The sequence below is a fragment of the Hyperolius riggenbachi genome, chromosome 6 (assembly GCF_040937935.1).
Source record: "Hyperolius riggenbachi isolate aHypRig1 chromosome 6, aHypRig1.pri, whole genome shotgun sequence".
In the NCBI taxonomy this organism is placed as follows: domain Eukaryota; kingdom Metazoa; phylum Chordata; class Amphibia; order Anura; family Hyperoliidae; genus Hyperolius; species Hyperolius riggenbachi.
The window spans coordinates 233081413-233104563 of NC_090651.1; the positions used below are offsets into that span (position 1 = coordinate 233081413).

A 23151-nucleotide genomic window follows, 5' to 3' on the forward strand; every position below is an offset into this window, starting at 1 on the left:
TAACCAAACACTTAACAATCTTCAAACTAACCGTAATCTTTGTGCATTGTAATTCTGCACATAGCTCCTGACTTTGGTTAGAGCTCCATTCTAAGTGGTTGTCACCTGCTTTATTTTACATAGGACAATCCAGAAATTCTGTCTCCTGTCTTGGTGGAAAGTAGTTTCTCATCCCCTCCAGAACATACATAAAATGATGTTGAAGAACATTACATTGAATCTAGGTATTGATTCCCCCCCCCCCCATCTAAGTATTGATCCTCCCCCAATCATGCCCGTAGGAGAACTCTCAGCAGTAGCCATTCAGTCATGTGGTGCCCAAAGAACATCCTTGTGCACCAGACAGTGAAGCATACCCAGGTGACAACCTGCCGTCCAGTTGGATAGCAGTGTTACCTGATGCAGAACTGGATTGGAAGCCAGCGAATAACTGCTCACTGGCTTCTACTGTATGTGGATTGGTGGTGCCAGCACTGCTATTTTATATGTGGGCCGCCAATATTCAAAGGTGCAGTTATGCATTTTGTGTTTTGGGGGCTAATGAGAAAGCCTCGCATTTGGCTTGCAGGTCTTAGTTTGAGAACCACTGTTCTTTATAGTTGCCTTGTGACTCACTGTACTTGAGCATGTGCACAAATTTGCAAGTTGCTTTCTTCTGCCTACGAAGTCATTTAAAGGCGCCTTTCCTGAGTAGTGAAAAAATAATTTAGCCCTATTTATCCAAGTGGGACTGGCTGTCTGAATGTGTTCTAATTTGCAACCAGACTTTAGATCTTGCTGTGTCCCACTCTTTGAGGAAGCCCCCTACCACCATCAACAGCACCTTTATATCCAGTTTGATGAATGATATTATGGTTCTCTTAGGTACAAAGCCAGAACAAATAACATTGTTACGCATTTTTGTATTTGTGTATTCATATAGATGTCTGGAGGAATCTTCTCACCCCTGGAAAATCTGCATGATCTGGACAAAGCCAATTGCCATCCACTTGCATGCTTATTGTGCCACGAGCAATATGAACACCCATGTCTGCTGGACTGTTATCACAGCTTTTGTGCCAGCTGTCTGCGAGGCAGGACTATTGACAACCGACTTGTCTGTCCTCTTTGTGGGTGAGTGAACTTTCAAACAATCAGTGCAGATCCCTAGTCATGTGATATTGGAAACACGATAAGTGGGCATCACTCTTTAGTTAGCCTATTTTAGTGAAAGAGATAAGCTTGTATGCCAAAGCCTTATGTTTAGAGAGGATGTGTGCCATAGCAACCAGCTTCATTTGCAAACCAGAACTATAAAAATTAGAGTTGGTGGAAGGATAAACATTTTGAGAGAACCAAGATACATTGCTTCTGGTTTTCTTACTTACGTACTTTCTTACAACCACCCTCCCACTCCCTCTTCTTTCCCGCCTCATTTACTTCCCGTATGAGGAGGGAATGGGAGGGTGGTAGGAGTGAACATCACAGCAAGTTTCCTCTTCCTGTCTGAAAATTTGAAGAGTCATAATTAACATCTTTCAAGGAGTGATTATGGGGGCCAGGGGGGGACGAGAAGAGGAACGTACAACCCTCAGAGGTATGTGGATCCAGCATGAACATACATCTGTGCTTACCTTATGTAGCTTTGTCTTGGGTCAGGTATTCCTTAAAGAGACTCCGTAACAAAAATTGCATCCTGTTTTTTATCATCCTACAAGTTCCAAAAGCTATTCTAATGTGTTCTGGCTAACTGCAGCACTTTCTACTATGACAGTCTCTGTAATAAATCAATGTATCTTTCCCCTGTCAGACTTGTCGGCCTGTGTCTGGAAGGCTGCCAAGTTCTTCAGTGTTGTGGTTCTGCTATGAACTCACTCTTCCTGGCCCCTCTATGCACACTGCCTGTGTGTTATTTAGAGAAGAGAGAAGCTGCTCTAATCAGCTGGATAAATCTTCCTCTGAGCTGGCTGGGCTTTTACATACTGAGGAATTACAAACAAGGAAAAAGCTGTTTGCAGGAAGAAAAGAGCAGCCTGAAACTTCAGTGCATGGGGGAAAAAAACACACAAATGATCTCTTGAGATTCAAAAGGAATGCTGTATACAGCCTGCTTATGTATGGATGTATTTTCTATGTGTGGACATACTGTACATCAACCTACTTCCTGTTTTGGTGGCCATTTTGTTTGTTTACAAACAAACTTTTTAAAACTGTTTTTAACCACTTTTAATGCGGCGAGGAGCGGCGAAATTGTGACAGAGGGTAATAGGAGATGTCCCCTAACGCACTGGTATGTTTACTTTTGTGCGATTTTAACAATACAGATTCTCTTTAAAGCTAATGGGAACCGGTTTAAAAAAAAAGTCAGATACTCACCTAAGGAGAGGGAGGCTCTGGGTCCCATAGAGCACTCCCTCTCCTCTCCCGGTGCCTGCTGCTGTCCTGGCTCCCCCATAGCGGTAATCGACCGTTTCGGTCAAATACCGCTGTCTCCCGGCCGAAGGGAGGCTTCGGAAATGCTTCGGGAGCCTGAGTGCTCCCGAAGACGGGCCGCTCTACACTGCGCACGCGCCCGCCCTCTATGACGCACTCTTGTGTGCGCCGCCTGTCTTCGGGAGGACTCGGCTCCCGAAGACTTCCAAAGTCGCGTGGGATGAGAACGGAGGAGCCAGCGCAGCACCGGGGGCACCGGGAGAGGAGAGGGATGGCTCATTAGGACTGAGCCTTCCCTCTCCTTAGGTGAGTATCTGCCTTTTTAAAAAAAAAAATGGGGTTACATTAGCTTTAAGGTGCCCATTGATGATACCATTTTGATCATATACATTTTTATAATCAGAAAAATAGAGCCACAGGCTGATTGCCACGCCACATTGAAGCAGTCATTTCTGCAAAAGGATTCCCGACCAAGTATTGAGTGCATAACTGAACATAATTATTTGAAGGTTGACTTTTTTTGTTTTAAAAACACTTTTCTTTTATTGGTCAGATGAAATATGCTAATTTTTTGCGATAGGAAATTTGGGTTTTCATGAGCTGTATGCCAAAATCATCAATAAGAAAAACAATAAAAGGCTTGAACTACTTCAGTTGTGTGTAATAAATCTAAAATATAGGAAAGTCTAATGTTTATCAGTACATTACAGATGTAATAATGAAAATAATGAACTTTATCACAATATACTAATTTTTTGAGAAGATCCTGTATGTAGATATATATACAATGATATTATAGTACCAGATTGGTTACTGGCCTTTCGCTAGAGACTTCATGAAGACTACCAATGTTCTTCTTGCAAATATGGAAAATATTAAACAGACATAGGCCTCAAATTACTAAGCAGTTTAGACTAGTCAACAGATGTTTTTTAGTCTACTGATGGCTTGGTGCAATGTTTTAGACCAGTTTTTAGACCTGACCAAACACACAAATGGAGAAACTCACTCCCAAACAGTTCTCTGCTGCTTTATAAAGCCTGCAGGCTGCTTATAAGCCAATGAGAAGTGCACACATATATTACACCTAGCTTGCAGTGATTAATCAAACAGAAGCTGAGCAAGTCAGCCAGTCAGTTGGAGAGGGCTTCAGTTGCATATAGACAATGGCTATATGACCAGCAGGGGGCCCCAGCGTGCAGGATATTCCCTCTCATCTGCCCCCCTCCTAACTAAACTGCATGGGATACTACAATAAAATTAAAAACAATGGTGCATGAGCCAGCCTGGGGCCCCGGGAACTCTCACTGCCCGGGGCCCCAGAACCAGCATCTAACACCATATGTGAGCGCAGCCAAACCCTGCAGGCTTTATAAAGCAGCAGAGAACTGTTTGGGAGCGAGTTTCTCCATTTGTGTGTTTGGTAAGTTTTAGAGCAGTAGGAGACAGGCCTTGGGGGTGGCAGCTCCAAGGGTTTGGCTGCGCTCACATATGGTGTTAAATGCTAGTTCTGGGGCCCCGGGCAGTGAGAGTTCCCAGGGCTCCAGGCTGGCTCATGCACCATTGTTTTTAATTTTATTGTAGTATCCCATGCAGTTTAGTTAGGAGGGGGGCAGATGAGAGGGAATATCCTGCACGCTGGTGCCCCCTGCTGGTCATATAGCCATTGTCTATATGCAACTGAAGCCCTCTCCAACTGACTGGCTGACTTGCTCAGCTTCTGTTTGATTAATCACTGCAAGCTAGGTGTGATATATGTGTGCACTTCTCATTGGCTTATAAGCAGCCTGCAGGCTTTATAAAGCAGCAGAGAACTGTTTGGGAGTGAGTTTCTCCATTTGTGTGGTTGGTAAGTTTTAGAGCAGTAGGAGACAGGCCTTGGGGGTGGCAGCTCCAAGGGTTTGGCTGCGCTCACATATGGTGTTAGATGCTGGTTCTGGGGCCCCGGGCAGTAAGAGTTCCCGGGGCCCCAGGCTGGCTCATGCACCATTGTTTTTTACAGTTTTTAGACCTGGTCTACCACTCAATGGCCTCGATTCATAAAAAAGTGTTCAGTGATGTAAATCAGTGCGGGGAAACTCCGCGCTCGGTATTTCTGACTCCAGGGTGGGCATTCATAAAATGTTGCTAGTTGCGATAGCTGAGCGGAGATTTCCCGCTGTAGGCAGGCGGTAGGCTGTCGGGAGCCTTGCAGAAACACAGGAGCTGGCTGAGTCCCTCTGTGCGGTGTTCTCTCTGCTGCTGCTTGGGAGGTCTTTCCCATTCACTGCACTGTATTCCGCACGCTTCTCGCCACATCAGAGGGAGCGGTATTCCCCGTCCGCATACCGCTTCCTCTAATCTTTATTAATTGACATTTTGTTACTTTTGTTAAGATGATCACCGCACAAGGCGGTGATTTATCGTTCTTCTTAGGAATGTCGGCTTTTCATGCGGAAACACCCTTTATGAATACAAGTTTTGCTATGTGGTCGGTAAAGTGAGCTGTTTTCAGCATTTCTGCATGCGGGAATGCTTTATGAATCGAGGCCAATGATTACACAATTCACAAAGGCAAACGAGTAACCACGCCTACTTTTTCTGGCAGAGATTAGACCAGCTGATTTCTTGTTGGTAAAGTAATTTTGTGAGGTATTTTTTAATGTGAGGATGGAACCTTTTGAATTAATTATGCAGGAGTTTAATTTTTTGCAGATGAGAGCTCATCAAAGGAGAAGGATGTCAGTCATAGCTACTTGTTTGTGAATTGCATTTTTTGATCATTTCCCCTGCTTTACCCACCTAATTACCAAATGGTTTAGACCAGGTCTAAAAACAGGTCTAAAACATTTGCTAATAGTGAGTTCCCCTTTGATGCAACTGACCAAACCATCAGTAGACTAAAAACCATCAGTAGACTAGTCTAAACTGCTTAGTGAATTGAGGCCATAGTCTAAAACTGAAAATAGTTACACACGCTAATTAAAACATAGAATATTAGATCCCCCTGAGACCTCTTAATAATCTATTCCTGATCAAACTTGGATCAGCTGCCTCTGGGGCATAAAACTAGAGGTTTCCTATGTGTGTCCACCAATTGTCCCATTTTAAGATCATTCATTTGTTTAACCCATAAAGTCAGGGAGGAGAAAATTTCATTTTTCCAGTGTTTTAACCACTAGAGGACCGTGGGCTTTACCCCCCTTAAGGACCGGCCACTTTTTTTCCATTCAGACCACTGCAGCTTTCACGGTTTATTGCTCGCTCATACAACCTACCACCTAAATGAATTTTGGCTCCTTTTCTTGTCACTAATAAAGCTTTCTTTTGGTGCTATTTGCTTGCTCCTGCGATTTTTACTCTTTATTATATTCATCAAAAAAGACATGAATTTTGGCAAAAAAATGATTTTTTTAACTTTCTGTGCTGACATTTTTCAAATAAAGTAAAATTTCTGTATACATGCAGCGCGAAAAATGTGGACAAACATGTTTTTGATTAAAAAAAAACCCATTTAGTGTATATTTATTGGTTTGGGTAAAAGTTATAGCATTTACAAACTATGGTGCAAAAAGTGAATTTTCCCATTTTCAAGCATCTATGACTTTTCTGACCACCTGTCATGTTTCATGAGGGGCTAGAATTCCAGGATAGCATAAATACCCCCCAAATGACCCCATTTTGGAAAGAAGACATCCCAAAGTATTCACTGAGAGGCATAGTGAGTTCATAGAAGATATTATTTTTTGTCACAAGTAAGCGGAAAATGACACTTTGTGACAAAAAAAAAAAAGTTTCCATTTCTTCTAACTTGCGACAAAAAAAAAATGAAATCTGCCACGGACTCATCATGCCTCTCTCTGAATACCTTGAAGTGTCTACTTTCCAAAATGGGGTCATTTGTGGGTTGTGTTTACTGTCCTCGCATTTTGGGGGGTGCTAATTTGTAAGCACCCCTGTAAAGCCTAAAGGTGCTCATTGGACTTTGGGCCCCTTAGCGCAGTTAGGCTGCAAAAAAGTGCCACACATGTGGTATTGCCGTACTCGGGAGAAGTAGTATAATGTGTTTTGGGGTGTATTTTTACACATACCGATGCTGGGTGGGAGAAATATCTCTGTAAATGACAATTTTTTTAATTTTTTTTTTACACACAATTTTCCATTTACAGAGATCTTTCTCCCACTCAGCATGGGTATGTGTAAAAATACACCCCAAAACACATTATACTACTTCTCCCGAGTACGGCAATACCACATGTGTGGCACTTTTTTGCACCCTAACTGCGCTAAGGGGCCCAAAGTCCAATGAGTACCTTTAGGATTTCACAGGTCATTTTGAGAAATTTCGTTTCAAGACTACTCCTCACGGTTTAGGGCCCCTAAAATGCCAGGGCAGTATAGGAACCCCACAAATGACCCCATTTTAGAAAGAAGACACCCCAAGGTATTCCGTTAGAAGTACGGTGAGTTCATAGAAGATTTTATTTTTTGTCACAAGTTAGCGGAAAATGACACTTTGTGAAAAAAACCTATAAAAATCAATGTAATATTAGTTAATAACAAGGGGTTCTACTTCTTCACATTAATAGCAGCAGTCTAGTTGGAGGGTGAAATAAATCTCTCCCATGATACAGAATAGAAGCATCCTCAATACTGTATTGTGCTGGCCATCGCTTGGTAACACAATTCAGATGATCAGAATGGCTTTAGGTTTGAACAGCTGCAGGACAAGTGCTTCTACTTTTAGCTCAGACAGAATGCAGGACAAAGGCTGCAGGGACACTGATAACAGGGACCTGTCATCACCGCTATACTTGTGCTGCTTTGTTGTCCTGCTGGAAGTCACAAATGCTAAATTAAAGGTACGTGACAGTCAAATCTGAAAAATAGGATTCTATAAGACTGCTCTATTTTATATGGTTCTGTGACTCATGGGTTCTGCCCATTGTCCTGCTTACAACTACATACTTCAATGGCTATAGCAGTACATAACATGTATTTTATGATATATCTACTGATGACACAGGCAGCCCAGAAGCTCCCATGTTTCCTCATACTTCTGATTCCAATCTCAGATTCTTTCTAGAGGAACACAGTAATGTGTACTGTAAAACTGCTGGTCACCAACTCAGCGTGACCAAGCGTGGTGGAATGCAGAGTGACCAAGCATACATATACTTTACTATCACCCTCTGTATGCTTATTCTCACATTAATCTTTCACTGTTTATGCCTAACCCTAAACTTCTCCCACCTACTCCTAACACTAACTTCACCCCTATCTACTCCTAACAATAACCTCCCCATCCACTCCTAACACTAACCTTCTCCCACCTACTCCTAACACTAACCTCCTCCCACTTACCTCTAACACTAACCTTCTCCCACCTACTCCTAACACTAACCTTACCCCTATCTACTCCTAACAATAACCTCCCTATCTACTCCTAACACTAACCTCCTCCCACCTACTCCTAACACTAACCTCCTCCCACTTACCTCTAACACTAACCTCCTCCCACCTACTCCTAACACTAACCAACCCCCATCCATTCCTAAAACTAACCTCCTCCCATCTACTCCTAACACTAACCAACCCCATCTATTCCTAAAACTAACCTTCCAGCTACTCCTAACACTAACCTCCTCCCACCTTCTCCTAACACTAAGCAGCATGATAATCTAAAAACTCGGAGTTTGGCTACAGTGTAGCTCCATAGCACTACTGCTTCCAGCAAGTAGCTATATAGCCGCTCGCAACCACACACCCGCAACCACACACCCGCTGCAGGGGTCAATTCCTAAAAGGCTGTGCAGTAAAAAAAATCTGGTCTTTAACCACTTCAGCCTACAGGGTTGAAATTTTTTTTGCATCTGAGCAACTTTCACCTCCAATTAATTTGCCAATAACTTTATCACTACTTGGCACAATGAATGGCTCTATATCTTGTTTTTTCCGCCACCAATTAGGCTTTCTGTGGGTGATACATTTTGCTGAGAATTAATGTATTGTAAATCCATTTTAACAGGAATATTAAGAAAGAAATGGAAAAAAATCATTATTCCTCAGCTTTTGGCCATTATAGTTTGAAATTAATACATGCTACCATAATTAAAACCTATGTACTTTATTTACCAATTTGTCCCGCTTATTACACCATTTAAATTATGTCCCTATCACAATGTATGGCGCCGATATTCAATTTGGAAATAAAGGTGCATTTTTTCAATTTGCGTCCATCACTATTTAGAAGCCCATAATTTAATAAATCATATTGATATACTCCTTTGACATGAATATTTAAAAAGTTCAGACCCTTAGGTAACTATTTATGTTTTTTTTTATTATTATTATTATTGTAATTTTTTATTTTTTTTAATTAAAACTTGTATGTGGGTATTTTTTGGTGTGGGAGGTAAACAGGGGATTTTTCATGTAATGTAATGTATTTATTTAATACAAAGTGTGTTTTTGGTGTAGTTTGCTATTTGGCCACAAGATGGCCACAGTCAAAAAGTCCTGGGAGCGATCGATCTCGCTCCCAGGAAGAAGAAAGAAGACCAGAGCTCAGAAAAGCCGCTGTGTTTGAAGAGACGCTGTCGGCTTTTCTCCGGGGGGGTCCGATCAGTGAAAGGGATTTATAATCCCTTTCATTGATCGCTGAGCTAAGGGCCAGCAGCGGGGGCGCACACGGGGGAGCCCGCAGGAGCGTGCGTGACCCGCGGGAGTGCGCGCAGCCTAACTCAGTTAGGCTGAAGTGGTTAAAATACAGCATTTGGTATTTTAGACTTTTGTGTGTTAATTCATAAACATTTTCACAGCTGCGATAGAAGTGTGGGATTTTACCGAAGTAAACTGGCGGTAACATGAGCAGAGTAACTGTCTGAGTTGTTACATTGATGTTCTCCGTGCAGAGACAGCATTACAATATAAGAGGCATCCTCAACTTCCCTTTAGATGTGCATGTTTTGTTATACTGCCTCTGCTTGCTCTGAATCTGCCTTATTTTATATATTAGTTATTATTAGTCTTTCTTAACATTCTATTTAATTGCCTCAGCTTAGAAGAACTTCAAGAAACTTTACACATGCCATGCTTTGTGGTGTTCACCTCCAGCTTAAAAACAGGAACCCAAGAGGTTAAACATAGCCTATGGTATTCAGGGGAAGCCTTGTTTGTTCCTATCGCTTTGCTGCTGCCTGGGGGGAGAGCTCAATGCTTCTGCTTGCTTGTCACCCAGTTTCGCTCTCTTATCAATACTTCAAAGCAGGTGTTATTCTTCCATGCCATTATCGCCTGTTCTAATCTTTAGGAATTAACATTTACTGACATGTGTTGAGGTAATTACCACACAAGTTGGTAATTTACCTCACTGCTCGGGAATTTCAGCTTTTCATGCGGTAACAGCTTTTATGAATTGACATTTTGTTAAGTTCTCGGTAAAATCAGCTGTTTTCTGCATTACTGAATGCGGTAATACTTTATGAATCGACCCCATAGTAGTGGAGCTCCGTCACCTGTATTGTGCATAGGCACCCACCATTTTTTTCTGTAGCTAGTAATTGCTCATTTTAACACGGACACCTGTGGTGGCACCCACAATTCCACAGCTGTGATCTTAACCAAATTTCCTGTTTCCCCTGTACTATTGTTAATGAGTACACGTTTGTAAACAATTGCCAGCTGCGGCATGCTTGGATCTGTTGAAAGTAGTGAGACATTATAATTGCATTATTGATCAGGAGATAACCAACAGTTGATTTGACTTACTCATGTAACAAATCAGTTAAACTTTAACAAACCACAACAGCTCCTGCAGGATGCCTACATGTACTGTCATACACAAAATCTAAATAATCTATAAAAGTGTCAGAGTGACTTGTACAGCCAGCCACAGTGAGCACTACTCATCTACTGTGTTATTGTGAGGCTAGATGGATTAAGGGCTTCATAGACCTTATTAGATTTCCGAGCTGCCTGTGCTGGAGAAAGCCGGCCTAACTATGAAACACAATCTCTGAGAAGCCATTGTTATATGTAGCCACTTTTAATAACACCATATATTAGTCACTGTGTGGAGTAACAGGAGGAGGAGGCTATCCCAAGATTCAGCTGAAGCCTGCAGATCTGAACACTTCTTCACTTTTATATCCCTTTATGTTCGGCTGTACCTGTCTTTACTTTGATTTACAGGAAGGCCTTGTCTTGTGATCTCGGGATGCTTATAAATGATGTGGATGACATGTAAGATGTGTGCTGCTTTATGAAGTTTTTCTCTAACTTCTTCACTCGTTACAACTTTCTCAAAGATTGATAACTTTTAAAGGGCATGTATATTGATTTAGACTTTTGACTTTTTTTTAAGACATTCTGTACTAAAAACTGATATAAGGTATAATCTTGTTATAGTAAACTGATATAATAAAAGTGGCTTTAGTAAAATCAGTCCCCAGGTCCCGACCATGCGCCTGTATAAAGAATCCTGATACGTATAGTAAACGTCTGCTATAGTAAACTACTTGGCTAGGTCCTTTGGAGTTTACTATAAAGGGATTGCACTATATACGGTATATGTAGAGATACGATAGTCAGTAGTGAATAATGGAGTTTACTGTGACTGTGTGACACAAAGCCAGGACACTGGGATTCTGTAATGATTCAGATAGATATGACAAGAAACACCCAAATGTTATATATACAGCACTATAACTGTAAGAAGAGTAGGGTAGTTTATCACCACTCTGCAATAATGGTCTTACCACAGTATTGGTAACATGATGATATTAAGGGTACATATAGTACTAAGTCTGTCTCTAGAACCTTCTTATTTTAATTTTATTTTTTGGAGTTGACCAACATGGTTTGATGGCAGTTAAGGCAGTTAAATGCAGCCAGGGTACACTTGAAAGGTAAATAGAAGGCAAAACACCTTTATCTAGATGAGCAAACAATACTGATAACACCTGCCTGCTGAAATTCTTAAAGCTAGCTATTTCTTTTTGTTGAATGAGCCAGACACTGGCTGCTATGCAAACCTCAGAGATCAAATTTAACCCCCGAAAGTGAAAATGAGAATCTGAGACTCCAGGAAGGGTTTTTTTTTTAATTTATACTGTTGTAACAATACATACAATTATTGTTCTTGAGTATATTTTCAGTTTAGATTGCTTAAATATTTGACACTTATTTACTAAAACAGAATGTTTTCTGCTTATAAAACATCCCAGCCAAACCAGCCGTTATACCTAAAAAAGTTAAATACGGTATTTGTTCTTGATATGTCACGTTTCTAATGAAAAATATTTTTAGCACAAAACATAATCAATGATTAAAATAAATTCACTTGAAAACAACATCATCTTCTAGCAAAATCTTCTTCATCTTCTTGGTAAATACATATTATCCACTTTCATTAAAGAGGTGAAACATTGAATCTTAAGTTCACTGATCTTGAAAACAATCTTTCTGTTTTGGTTTGCAACTGGTATAATTATTATAAGTACATACACACATAAGAGAGCTGTCATCTCAAATGATTGTGATAGCTTTGGGTGACAGTATACCTGCAACCAGTGTACAGATCCACAGCTATTCCATTCTTTGGAGAGGGTTGGGGTAGAACAGTATCAGTCAGATGAGAATTAACCAGCTCTACGGATCACTGAAGTAGAAGGAGCTGACACTTGTATTAGACTGTAACTTTATATGATCACAAATTACCTCTTTTTTTGTTGTTGTGGAGGGGAAAAGGGGGGGGGGGGGACTAGCATGTGCATGTGACTTGGTTAAAATTCAAATTCCATGGGGGCAGCATGTGGCCTACAGGACTTTCCAGATCTCACAACTCTCAGTATCTGACATTAGTGTAAGCACAAAGTAGAAAGTAAAATATTAGACATCCTCTATCTCTATGTTTACTTACAGTGAGCTTTTCATTACACAGGATGGTAGTATGTACAGTGGTAGGATGCTGTGGGGGATGAATTTTTCATTTACATTTACTTCTTCTAACCAGGAAGACACTGCAATGCATCCTATGTTCAGGTCCAGAACAGAAGCATGCATTGAGTAAAAAAGATTGCTAAAATACATTATAACTGATAAATAAAGTTATTTTCTCAGTATAGGTGGAAGTTTAAGATATATTTCTTCTGTTCAAACTTTAAATGCTGTTCAGACACAAAAATAAAGCATGTTGTTCAGACACAAAAATAAAGCATGTTCACATGTGTTCATATATGTGTGTTTTCCCTGCAGACAGCAGTCCATTGTGAAGGGGAATAATGGACTGCCTCCAGTTGACCGATTACTGAAGTTCCTGTTGGACACTTCTGCTGACTCTGAGGAAGTCATCCAGTGCGCCAACTGTGACCTGGAGTGCCAGAAACAGGTGCCCCAATATTAAATGGTCACTATCTGCAAAATAGGCTTTTTTTTATTTTATTTAAGCTCAGTTTTGGTTGCAATACTTTTGTTAGTTTTGAATGGAAGGGGTATAATGTCTGTCACATTGTTCCTGCTGTTTGGGATTTTTCCTAATTTTCCCTGGGCTTTAAAGAGACTCTGTAACAAAATTTTCAGCCTTATTTCTTCTATCCTATAAGTTCCTATACCTGTTCAAATGTGGTCTGGCTTACTGCAGCCTTTTCTAGTTGCACAGTGGCTGTGTTATCAGTGTTATATAATCTAATCTTCTCTCTTCTGTCGGCTCTGTCGGGCTCAGGCAGGAATGTGCTGTCTGCTGTTATTGGCAGAAGCTATACACACCCTTTCCACAGCCTAACACAAGCTGATAACAGCCATGTCTTTTGTTTATAAACACTGTCTAAAACTGGCAATTACAAGCCAGGATTGCAGCAGGGAGTGGCAGAAACAGCACAGAGGGGCCCAGGAGAACATAATGAATAGAATGGTATGCTTTTTATTGTAAGAATTTTAGAGTACAGATACATCTTTAAAGGCAAATTCTACTTTTGTCGAGAAACTCACTATTTACAAATTGGCTCCATATATTGTAAGGATTAATATCCAGCATTTTAATCTTGATTACTTTGTTTGTATACCTAGTTATTGAACATGAACATTTTACAGTGCTTGTGAGGCTACATTCACACTGATCATTAATGCTGGCATTGACCTCCTGGTCCTGTTGCCATGTGAATGACTGAGCATACCCAGGTGGGTAAAAGAAAGACTGCAAATTTCTTTCTGGTGGTTTGTGGTAGATTTTCGATTGGTTTTGCATCTTTTGGCAATTTCTTGGCCATTTTCTCAGGCAACAGTCCCCTTCTGGGAAACGACCATGCGAAAGTGACATTGCAGTCAGGTAGCATTAATACAACTTTCATTTTTTTTTCTTCCTCAATGCCAGTGGGAACATAACCTGGAGGTTCAAAGTGTCAAGTTTTTTTGCCAGAGAATGATTTGCATAGCTTAAAGGAAACCAGAGATGAGTACACATTAAAATTTTTATACATACCTGGGGCTTCCTCCAGCCCCATCTGCACGGATCGCTCCCATGCAGCCGTCCTCAGTTTTCTCCCTCTTCGGTACCGGGTCTTGTAACTTTAGCCAGTTGTGGCCAGTTTTACGCATGCGCAGTGGGCTCCCTCCGTCTTTCCAGTGGAAAGACATAGGGAGCGCACTGTGCTTGCATCAACTGGCCTCGACTGGCTGAAGTTAAGGGACAGGATGGCTGCTGGGGGCTTGCAGAAGCCCCAGGTAAGTGAAGCGGTTTATTTTAATCCTATCTACAGTTCCGCTTTAAGCCATAATAATATACCCGTAAACACAGTAATTAGTCCACCTGAGACTGGCAGGATTCAGCTAAACGTTTACATTTGTATCTGTTATTGCAGGATGGAGATCTTATGTATTACTGTAATACCTGCAACCAGCCTCTGTGTGTTAAGTGCCGAGATGAAACACACAAAGCCAAAATGTTCTCCTGCCATGAGATTGTCACTCTGTCCAAGCGTGCCAAGGATATCCACAAGAAATGCCGTGAGTATTAACCTGTGACAGAAGACCAGAGGCCTCTTCAGATTACAGGAGCAATTTATTGTTTAAAATTTGCCAGAATCAGGCGTGTTTTGAATGTATATCAAGCTAATTCACGTGTTACCGAGCATTTGCACTGGCATGTCTGTGACTTTCCAACACACACCCCACAATCATCAGTGACAGAACTGTGAATTTATGAGATGCTCAGTGCCTGCATTTAGAAAGAAATGAGCAGACCTGTAATAAATGTTCTAGGCAGGACACTCCTTATTTTGACACAGTGAGAAATTAATCAAGCTGCCCTGCATTAGTGGAACTGCATCACACTGCACTCATTTTGTGATGTGTTCTTTACCACAGTATTGTTTAGTCTTCTCCTATGCTCACTCACCTTTTCATCTTAAAGACAACCCGAGGTGAGTATGAAGAATCCTATTAGGATACAGAGGCACATTCTACATACATTCCCCAGCCTTTGTGCCCTTACAGTGTCTCCCCCGGTCTCCCCTCGTGCTCTGCTGTCCCCCATAAAAAAACGCCAGGCTAGCGACATGCAGATTGTTGCTAGCTGGCTGTTTACTTAAAGAGGAACTCCAGTCAACATTTTTACTGTTGGCAGGTGATGTAGCTGCTGCATGATTTTTTGGCAGTTGGAAACAGCTGTAAACAGCTATTTCCCACAATGCTGCAAGGTTCACAGACAGGAAACTGCCAAGAGTACGTACTTTTCTTCTGTCTTGTGGGAGGGGTTTCACCACAATATCAGTCATACAGCACCCCCTGATGCTCTGTTTGTGAAAGGAATAGATTTCTCATGTAAAAGGGGGTATCAGCTACTGATTGGGATAAAGTTCAATTCTTGGTTGGAGTTTCTCTTTAAGGCTGCCCGTCACCGCCGCTCCCCCAATTCCTCTATAGCGCGGCTCCCCACCTGTGTCCCTTCCCTCCCCGCCTCCGTAAGCTTCCATCAGTCGGCTTATGGAGGCGGGGAGCGAAGGGACACAGGCGGGCAGCCACGCTATAGAGGAGGCGGGGGAGTGGCGGTAACAGACAGCCTTAAAGGGAACCTAAACTGAGAAGGCTATGGATTTTTCCTAATAATACCAGTTGCCTGACTCTCCTGCTGATCCTGCGTCTCTAATACTTTCAGCCATAGCCCCTCAACAAGCATGCAGATCAGGTGCTCTGACTGACGTCAGACTGGATTAGCTGCATGCTTGTTTCAGGTCTGTGATTAAGCCACTACTGCAGCCATATCCTTCTCAGTTTAGGTTCCCTTTAAGTAAACAGGCGGCTAGCGACAATCTACGTGTCACTAGCCTGATGTTTTTTTTTCATGGGGAGACTGGGGGGACACTGTAAGGACACAAAGGCTGGGCAATGTATGCAGAATGTGCCTCTGTGTCCTAATAGGATTTTTCATACCCACCTCGGGTTGTCTTTAAGCCTTGTGCACGTGGTGGGGGGGGGGGGGGGAATTGGTAAAAATGAACGATGAACGACTCAACTTTCAAATGTGGTTTGAAAATGCAGAGCACAAATGGCTTAAAGTGTACCTGAGGCAAGCCTTGAGTCAAAAACGGATACTTACCTAAGAAGAAGGGAGCCTCTGGATCCTGTCTTTCCACGCTGTCCTCTGGACCAGCATTGTCACTTGCGGACTCCCGAAAGAAATCTGACAAGAACTTGATGGATTTCCGATTCGAGCCATGCTCCCCTTTATGCACGAGCTTGGCCATGCTGTGCCTGCAACTACTGCGGCCCATGCGCCGTAAGCTAGAGCAGCTCATGCATGAGAGGCTCCGTGCTACTGCTCAGGCGCAGCCATGCTGCTTGTGTGATTGCAGCACAACCGTGGCACTCAGTCCCCAATTTGATTTGACACCAACATAGGAGGTTTCCAAAAAAGTAATTTCACATTTTTGTGTAATTGCAAGTATTTTCAAAATTACCAGCGAAAGTAAATTCAATCCTTCTGGAAAATTTGCAGTAGGATTTTCATTGTAATTGCGAATTTGGATGCGAAATTCTGATTATGTGAAATTCAAGCTCAACACTAGTGTGCGCTGAAGTCGGATATAGCATTTGATATCGCCCTTATTAGGTTTTCAGATCTATATAGAAATCTACTCTTTTTATAGAGTTTAGATATTGTTCAGCATACTAAATACTGTTGTCTTTGTACGCCGGACCACTTACATGTTATAATGACTGGTGACCCCCTTGCTTAAATGCATTTAAGGGTGTGGTCCAGGTCAAGACAATTTCCAGAACTCCAAACTGAATGTCAAAATGGGAATAAAGATGATTTAAGCAATTTTGAGCGTGGCATGGTTGTTGGTGCCAGACGGGCCGGTCTGAGTATTTCACAATCTGCTCAGTTACTGGGATTTTCACACACAACCATTTCTAGGGTTTACAAAGAATGGTGTGAAAAGGGAAAAACATCCAGTATGCGGCAGTCCTGTGGGCGAAAAAATGCCTTGTTGATGCTAGAGGTCAAAAAAACATCCAGTATGCTGCAGTCCTGTGGGCGAAAAAATGCCTTGTTGATGCTAGAAGTCAGAGGAGAATGGGCCCGACTGATGATAGAACCTGATAGAAGAGCAACGTTGACTGAAATAACCACTTGTTACAACCGAGGTATGCAGCAAAGCATTTGTGAAGCCACAACATGCACAACCTTGAGGTGGATGGGCTACAAAAGCAGAAGACCCCACCGGGTACCACTCATCTCCACTACAAATAGGAAAAAGAGGTTACAATTCGCACAAGCTCACCAAAATTGGACAATTGAAGACTGGAAAAATGTTGCCTGGTCTGATGAGTCTCGATAGAGTCAGAATTTGGCGTAAACAGAATGAGAACATGGATCCATCATGTCTTGTTACCACTGTGCAGGCTGGTGGTGATGGTGTAATGGTGTGGGGGATGTTTTCTTGGCACACTTTAGGCCCCTTAGTGCCAATTCGGCATCAATTTAAATGCCATGGGCTACCTGAGCATTGTTTCTGACCATGTCCATTCCTTCATGATCACCATGTACCCATCCTCTGATGGCTACTTCCAGCAGGATAATACACCATGTCACAAAGCTTGAATCATTTCAAATTAGTTTCTTGAACATGACAATGAGTTCACTGTACTAAAATGGCCCCCACAGTCACCAGATCTCAACCCAATAGAGCATCTTTGGGATGTGATGGAACAGGAGCTTCGTGCCCTGGATGTGCAGCCCACAAATCTCCATCAACTGCAAGATGCTATCCTATCAATATGAGCCAACATTTCTAAAGAATGCTTTCAGCACCTTGTTGAATCAATGCCACATAGAATTAACCTCCCTGACGGTAAGCCCGAGCTGAGCTCAGGCTGTGCCGCGCAGGAGGAGATCTCAGCCCCTGGTGGGGCGATTTTCACCATGTAAAGTGCTGTATGCGCAGCTAGCACTTTGCTAGCCGCGCGTACAGCTTGATCGCCGCCGCTCTGCGGCGATCGCCCGCACGCAGCGGCGGAAGAGGCCCCCCCCCCCCAGCCAGAGCCCTGCGCTGCCCGGACCAATGAGTTCCAGGCAGCGTTGTGGGCTGGATCGGAGGCGTCTGACGTCAGGACGTCGGCTGACGTCCATGACGTCATTCCGATCGTCGCCATGGCGACAGGAGAAGCCAAACAGGGGAGCGCGTTATATACGCGTTCCCCTGTTTGCTATTATTGCTGGCGACGATCGAACTAGAAGGACACATGCGCCCTCTAGTGGAGTTTCATGTAGCTACCACTCTGGTAGCTTTACATGAAACATAAAAAAAAATTAAAAAAAATTGGATTTCTGCAATTTTTGCAGAAAAAATAAACCGCCAGGGAGGTTAAGGCAGTTCTGAAGGTGAGAGGGGGTCAAACACTGTATTAATATGGTGTTCCTAATAATCGTTTAGGTGAGTGTGTATATATATATATATATATATATATATATATATATATATATATATATATATATATATATATACATACATACATACATACATACATACATACATACTGTATACATATATATTTATACACCTTTGATGGACGTCTCCCATCTGGGATCGGGACCTGATCTCCTTGGGTGGCATCGCTGGGCAGGGCTGCACTGATGTGAGGTCAGCTAGCTCTGGGTTCAACTGAAATTGTATAGTGTCTACTAGGTGTGTGTCCACTACAGATACTGCCTATCTCCCAGCAGAATTAAATGTAAGTCTCCTTTTGCTACCAGCAAAAGGAACTCAATCCTAGAGGCATGCGGCCAGGGCCCCACATGTGCAGTACCACGCGACTGGCTCAGTTGGCTAGCTTTCAGAGGGGCACTTCCACTGGAGCAGAGTGGAACGACTGTGAGGGACCTGAAGAACTACAGGAGGCTGGAAGACGCCCCAAGTAAGTTAAACTGGCCATCTTTGTTTCACTTTAGGTGCCCTTTAAGTAAAAACATTGCTATACAAATTTGGCAGAATTATTGTACAGTAGATGATACTTATACTGACCTTAAAGCAATTTTGTAACACTCTCCTTTTTTTCAGCATTACACGAGGAACCTTATATCATGTTCTCCACGGAGAAGAAATCAATGCTGTGCATCAACTGTTTCCGAGACATGCAAGTGTGAGTGGTGACTTATGTGTTTAGATGGTACTAGACAATTATTTACTACTACACACTAGTCAAACCTCAAATTGTTGCACTAAACGTACTGTTGAGGCTGTCTGTTTGGAATTTTGGTCAACCCCACTGCTTAAAGAGGAACTCCAGTGAAAATAATGTAAAAAAAAAAATTGCTTCATTTTTACAATAATTATGTATAAATGATTTAGTCAGTGTTTGCCCATTGTAAAATCTTTTAAATCCCTTATTTACATTCTGACATTTATTACATGGTGGCATTTTTACTGTGGGCAGGTGATGTAGCTGCTGCATGCTTTTTTGGCAGTTGGAAACAGCTGTAAACAGCTATTTCCCATAATGCAGCAAGGTTCACAGACAGGAAACTGCCAAGAGTACGTACTCAGAGTTTCTTGTGGGAGGGTTTTCACTACAATATCAGCCATACAGAGCCCCCTGATGGTCTGTTTGTGAAAAGGAATAGATTTCTCATGTAAAAGGGGGTATCAGCTACCGATTGGGATAAAGTTCAATTCTTGGTCAGAGTATTTCTTTAAACTAAACCTGTACAAAAATTGTGACTAATAACATACATGTACAATGAGTATAAGAAATGACTAGGCTTTTTCTCCCTTGGTCTGTTGTTTTTTGTCGTTCTTGATTTAATTTTCTGATTGGTGTAAATAGGCACAGGTAGTCTACCCCCCCCCCCCCCCTTCCGTATTTTCCTTTTTCAGTGTATGGAAGAATGACTGCTGGGTGACCTAAAATATTTGTCCTAATTTCAATTGTCCTTTGTACATGTGCAAATGTAACAAGTATTATGATTGGCTGTTATGGGCAGTAAGCACAACTATGTTTCACGCAGGGCCGGATTTACTATAAGGCACTGTAGGCACATGCCTATAGGCGCCTGATGATGGATAGGTGGCTCACTCCCCTCCCCAAGTGCCCCCTTCCCTATGTAGAGTCCTGATGAGAGTGTAAATGAGAGGTTACTCACCCTGCTCTCTGCATTCCACTGACAAGATCTCCCTTCAGTCAGGGGAACTGCTAGCTACTTATTATTGAGGGTACTTCTGGCTACCTAATACTAAGGGGCACCTGTAGCTACCTATGATGGGCAAGAGAAGTAAGGGAGAAGTGACAGCTGGGAATGCCAGCACACTTGCGGTGCAGTTCTGTGGGGGTTTGTAGGTTTATGGAGGGTGAAGTCTAAGGCAAGGGCGTAACTTGAAATCACCGGGCCACCAATTGTGGACTCAGGTTCATGGTCTGCTGGTGCAGGTAATGGGCCCACAAATTCCATACACAGCTGAAGCTATGCTCCTACATCACTTTGGAGACACTACTCTCAATGACCCTAAACTATACCTGGCTAAATTACTGTTATTTTATGCCAGGGGAGCAATCGCCATAGTCTGGAAAAAAAACAGATGCACCTAAAATTTCTGATCTTAAAGCTCAGGTAAATGCAGATCTCACTATTTATAAGAACATATATGAGGGACGGGGCTCCACCAAAAAATTCTACAAAATCTGGAATAAATGGTTAAAAAAGTTGAATATTGATATATAATTTCTCTGCTTGTACTCTGGTATGTACAGTATTTTTTCTAAAAGAGAGATAAAGATATCCTGACCTTCTTGGAGTGGGGAGGGGTGGGTTGACTCTTGTTAAGAGACATAAACGTTGTTTGTTTTTTCCTTATCTTTGTTTTATGTGTTTAATTGGGTGTATTGTTCTGTACACCTTTTATGTTTAAAAGACAAATCCAATACATTTTTTTTTTTAATAATCACTGGCCCCCCCTGCAAACATTTGGACACCCCCCCCCCCCGGGCTCACTCAGGGCTGTTTTGGGGGGCAGAAGGGGTCGCAGCATGAGGAGAAAGCTTGGCCAAACATCAGCGGGGAGGGGGGACAGTCCCCCCCCCTCCCTCACCTCGGGCTCTCCCCTCAGTGCTCCCCTCGTTGCATCAATTAGTGGCAGCAGAGCGGGCAGGAAAGAACACATACCTCTGGCCACGATTTCCCCTCATGTTGCGACTCCTTCTGCCCCCCAAAACGGCCCTGAGCGGCCGCCCTGCAGGTGTAGGGTCTGCAGCCCCTATTGTTACGCCACTGGTCTAGGGTGCCAGGACATCTGTGCCTATAGGCTCCTGTGAGGTAAATCCAGGCCTGGTTTCACACTTTAGGACCTGGGCATTGGTTTTATCTCTTTCTTAAGAATTAGAATACAGATTACCCAGCAAACTCGTGGTGAACCAGAAAGGAGTGTATAAAGGGCGAAAAAGGACCAAAAAAGCCCTCTTACTAAAACACTATGTAAAACAGAAATTTGGATTTAAAAAAAAATATTTAAAATGCTACAATATAAGTATAGAAGTATTTTTCAATATCAATATGTTATTATATTTTACAGGGAAAGCCGTGCTCACTGCATCGACATTGAAACAGCTTACATGCAAGGATGTGAGAAGCTGGATCAGGCTGTTATGGTGGGTAAAAAGGTTTAGTTCATAATAAAGTGAATCTGTGTCTAACTTGATTCAGGGCCCATTTAAGGGTGCATTCACGGTGCATCACCCATGCAATTCTGTGGGCCTGCCCACATATCTGCGTTGTAATAAATTGCGTTACATCTAACTCGTTGCTTGCAGGCTTTGAATAAATGTGTATGGTATGTGCCCATTGCAGTTCACACACATTATAACGTGTGCATTATGCAATGGGCACAGTGTGTATCCATGCTTTGGGTAAAGGTGGCCATACACACATAGATTGCCATCCAATGTGGCAAATGATGAATCCCTCTCTGATCTGAATCTCTCAAGGAATGGGGTTTTCATTAGAGGTTAAAGAGGAACTCCAGTGAAAATAAGGTAATGAACAAAAGTGCTTAACCTTTTGGGGACCGACGTAGTTTGAATCTACGTCCAGCAGGTGGTGCTGCCGCCCTAACATGACGTAGATTCAACGTCCACGATAACGATCCGTCCCGACGCGATCGTGCGTACCGGAGAGGGGAGATTAAGCTGTCATATGACAGCTGACATCTCCCCTCAGTGATCAGAAGCCATTGCGTATGGTTTCTGATTACATGATCACTATGATCGCCGGCGGATCATAGTGATCACTTACAGAGCCGCGGCGGTAGGGGGGAAGGAAGAGGATCCACTCACCTTCCTGCCGTTCCCCCCGACGATCGGCGCCCCCCTCCGCTCTGGCCGGCATCCCCGTTGTATTGACGCTAAGTGCCGGGTCCTGGCTTGATGACGTCATCAAGCCCCGACCCGGGACTTAGCGTCAGTACAAGCGGGGAAGCCAGCGAGAGTGGAGGGGTCCACAGCTGCTCATTGCTGGAGCCTGGGAGGTGAGGAAAGGCTGCTGGCGAAAGGGGGGACATCTGGAGGCAAGGGAGACACACAGCCCAGCAAACCACAGCAGGGATCCGGCTGCCTGACCCCCCAAATGTGCCCCCCCCCCACATGTAAAATGCCTGGTCCTTAAGGGGGGGTGGTAGGCAGCCGGTCCCAAAGGGGTTCAATTTTACAATAATTATGTATAAATGATTTAGTCAGTGTTTGCCCATTGTAAAATGTTTCCTCTCCCTAATTTACATTCTGACATTTATCACATGGCGACATTTTTACTGCTGGCAGGTGATGTCAGTGGAAGTAGCTGCTACTTGCTTTTTTGTCATTTGGAAACACACTGTGGGAGGGGTTTCACCACAATATCAGCCATACAGAGCCTCCTGATGATCCGTTTGAAAAAAGGCAAAGATTTCTCATGGGAAAGGAAGTATAAGCTATTGATTGGGATTGGGATCTTTAAGGTTAGGACATTGGTTGAAAGAGAGAAAGGGCAGGACCATGTTGTCCAAGGTGCTTTCCTGCACTGTTTTCCGAATGGGGGGAAATTACTTTATTTGTAAATAGGCCAACCTGAGCACAAGTTGATCATCCCTACTTCTTTATTGAAACTGAGGATAAAATACCTTATTTCGAGTTTATATGGTAAGCAAGGTCAGGGAGTTGCTGCCTTCTTTATGAGCAGTGCTCTTTCATCCCAGTCCCACCTATAGCAAAATAGTGTTTAATGGTTTTATTAAATTA

At 42.7% G+C, this 23151-nt stretch overlaps 1 protein-coding gene across 9 annotated transcripts in view; it reads left to right on the forward strand.

Annotated features, from left to right (window-relative positions):
• Nucleotides 1–23151, forward strand: part of RNF207 (ring finger protein 207) — a 128957-nt gene that overhangs the window by 30152 nt on the left and 75654 nt on the right. For all 9 annotated transcript variants that reach the window (XM_068240514.1, XM_068240509.1, XM_068240512.1 and 6 more), the window contains 5 exons: nucleotides 923–1113; nucleotides 12649–12781; nucleotides 14250–14394; nucleotides 18951–19032; nucleotides 21456–21531. In XM_068240514.1, coding sequence (XP_068096615.1) covers nucleotides 923–1113; nucleotides 12649–12781; nucleotides 14250–14394; nucleotides 18951–19032; nucleotides 21456–21531 — 627 coding nt within the window. The remainder of the gene's footprint in view (nucleotides 1–922; nucleotides 1114–12648; nucleotides 12782–14249; nucleotides 14395–18950; nucleotides 19033–21455; nucleotides 21532–23151) is intronic.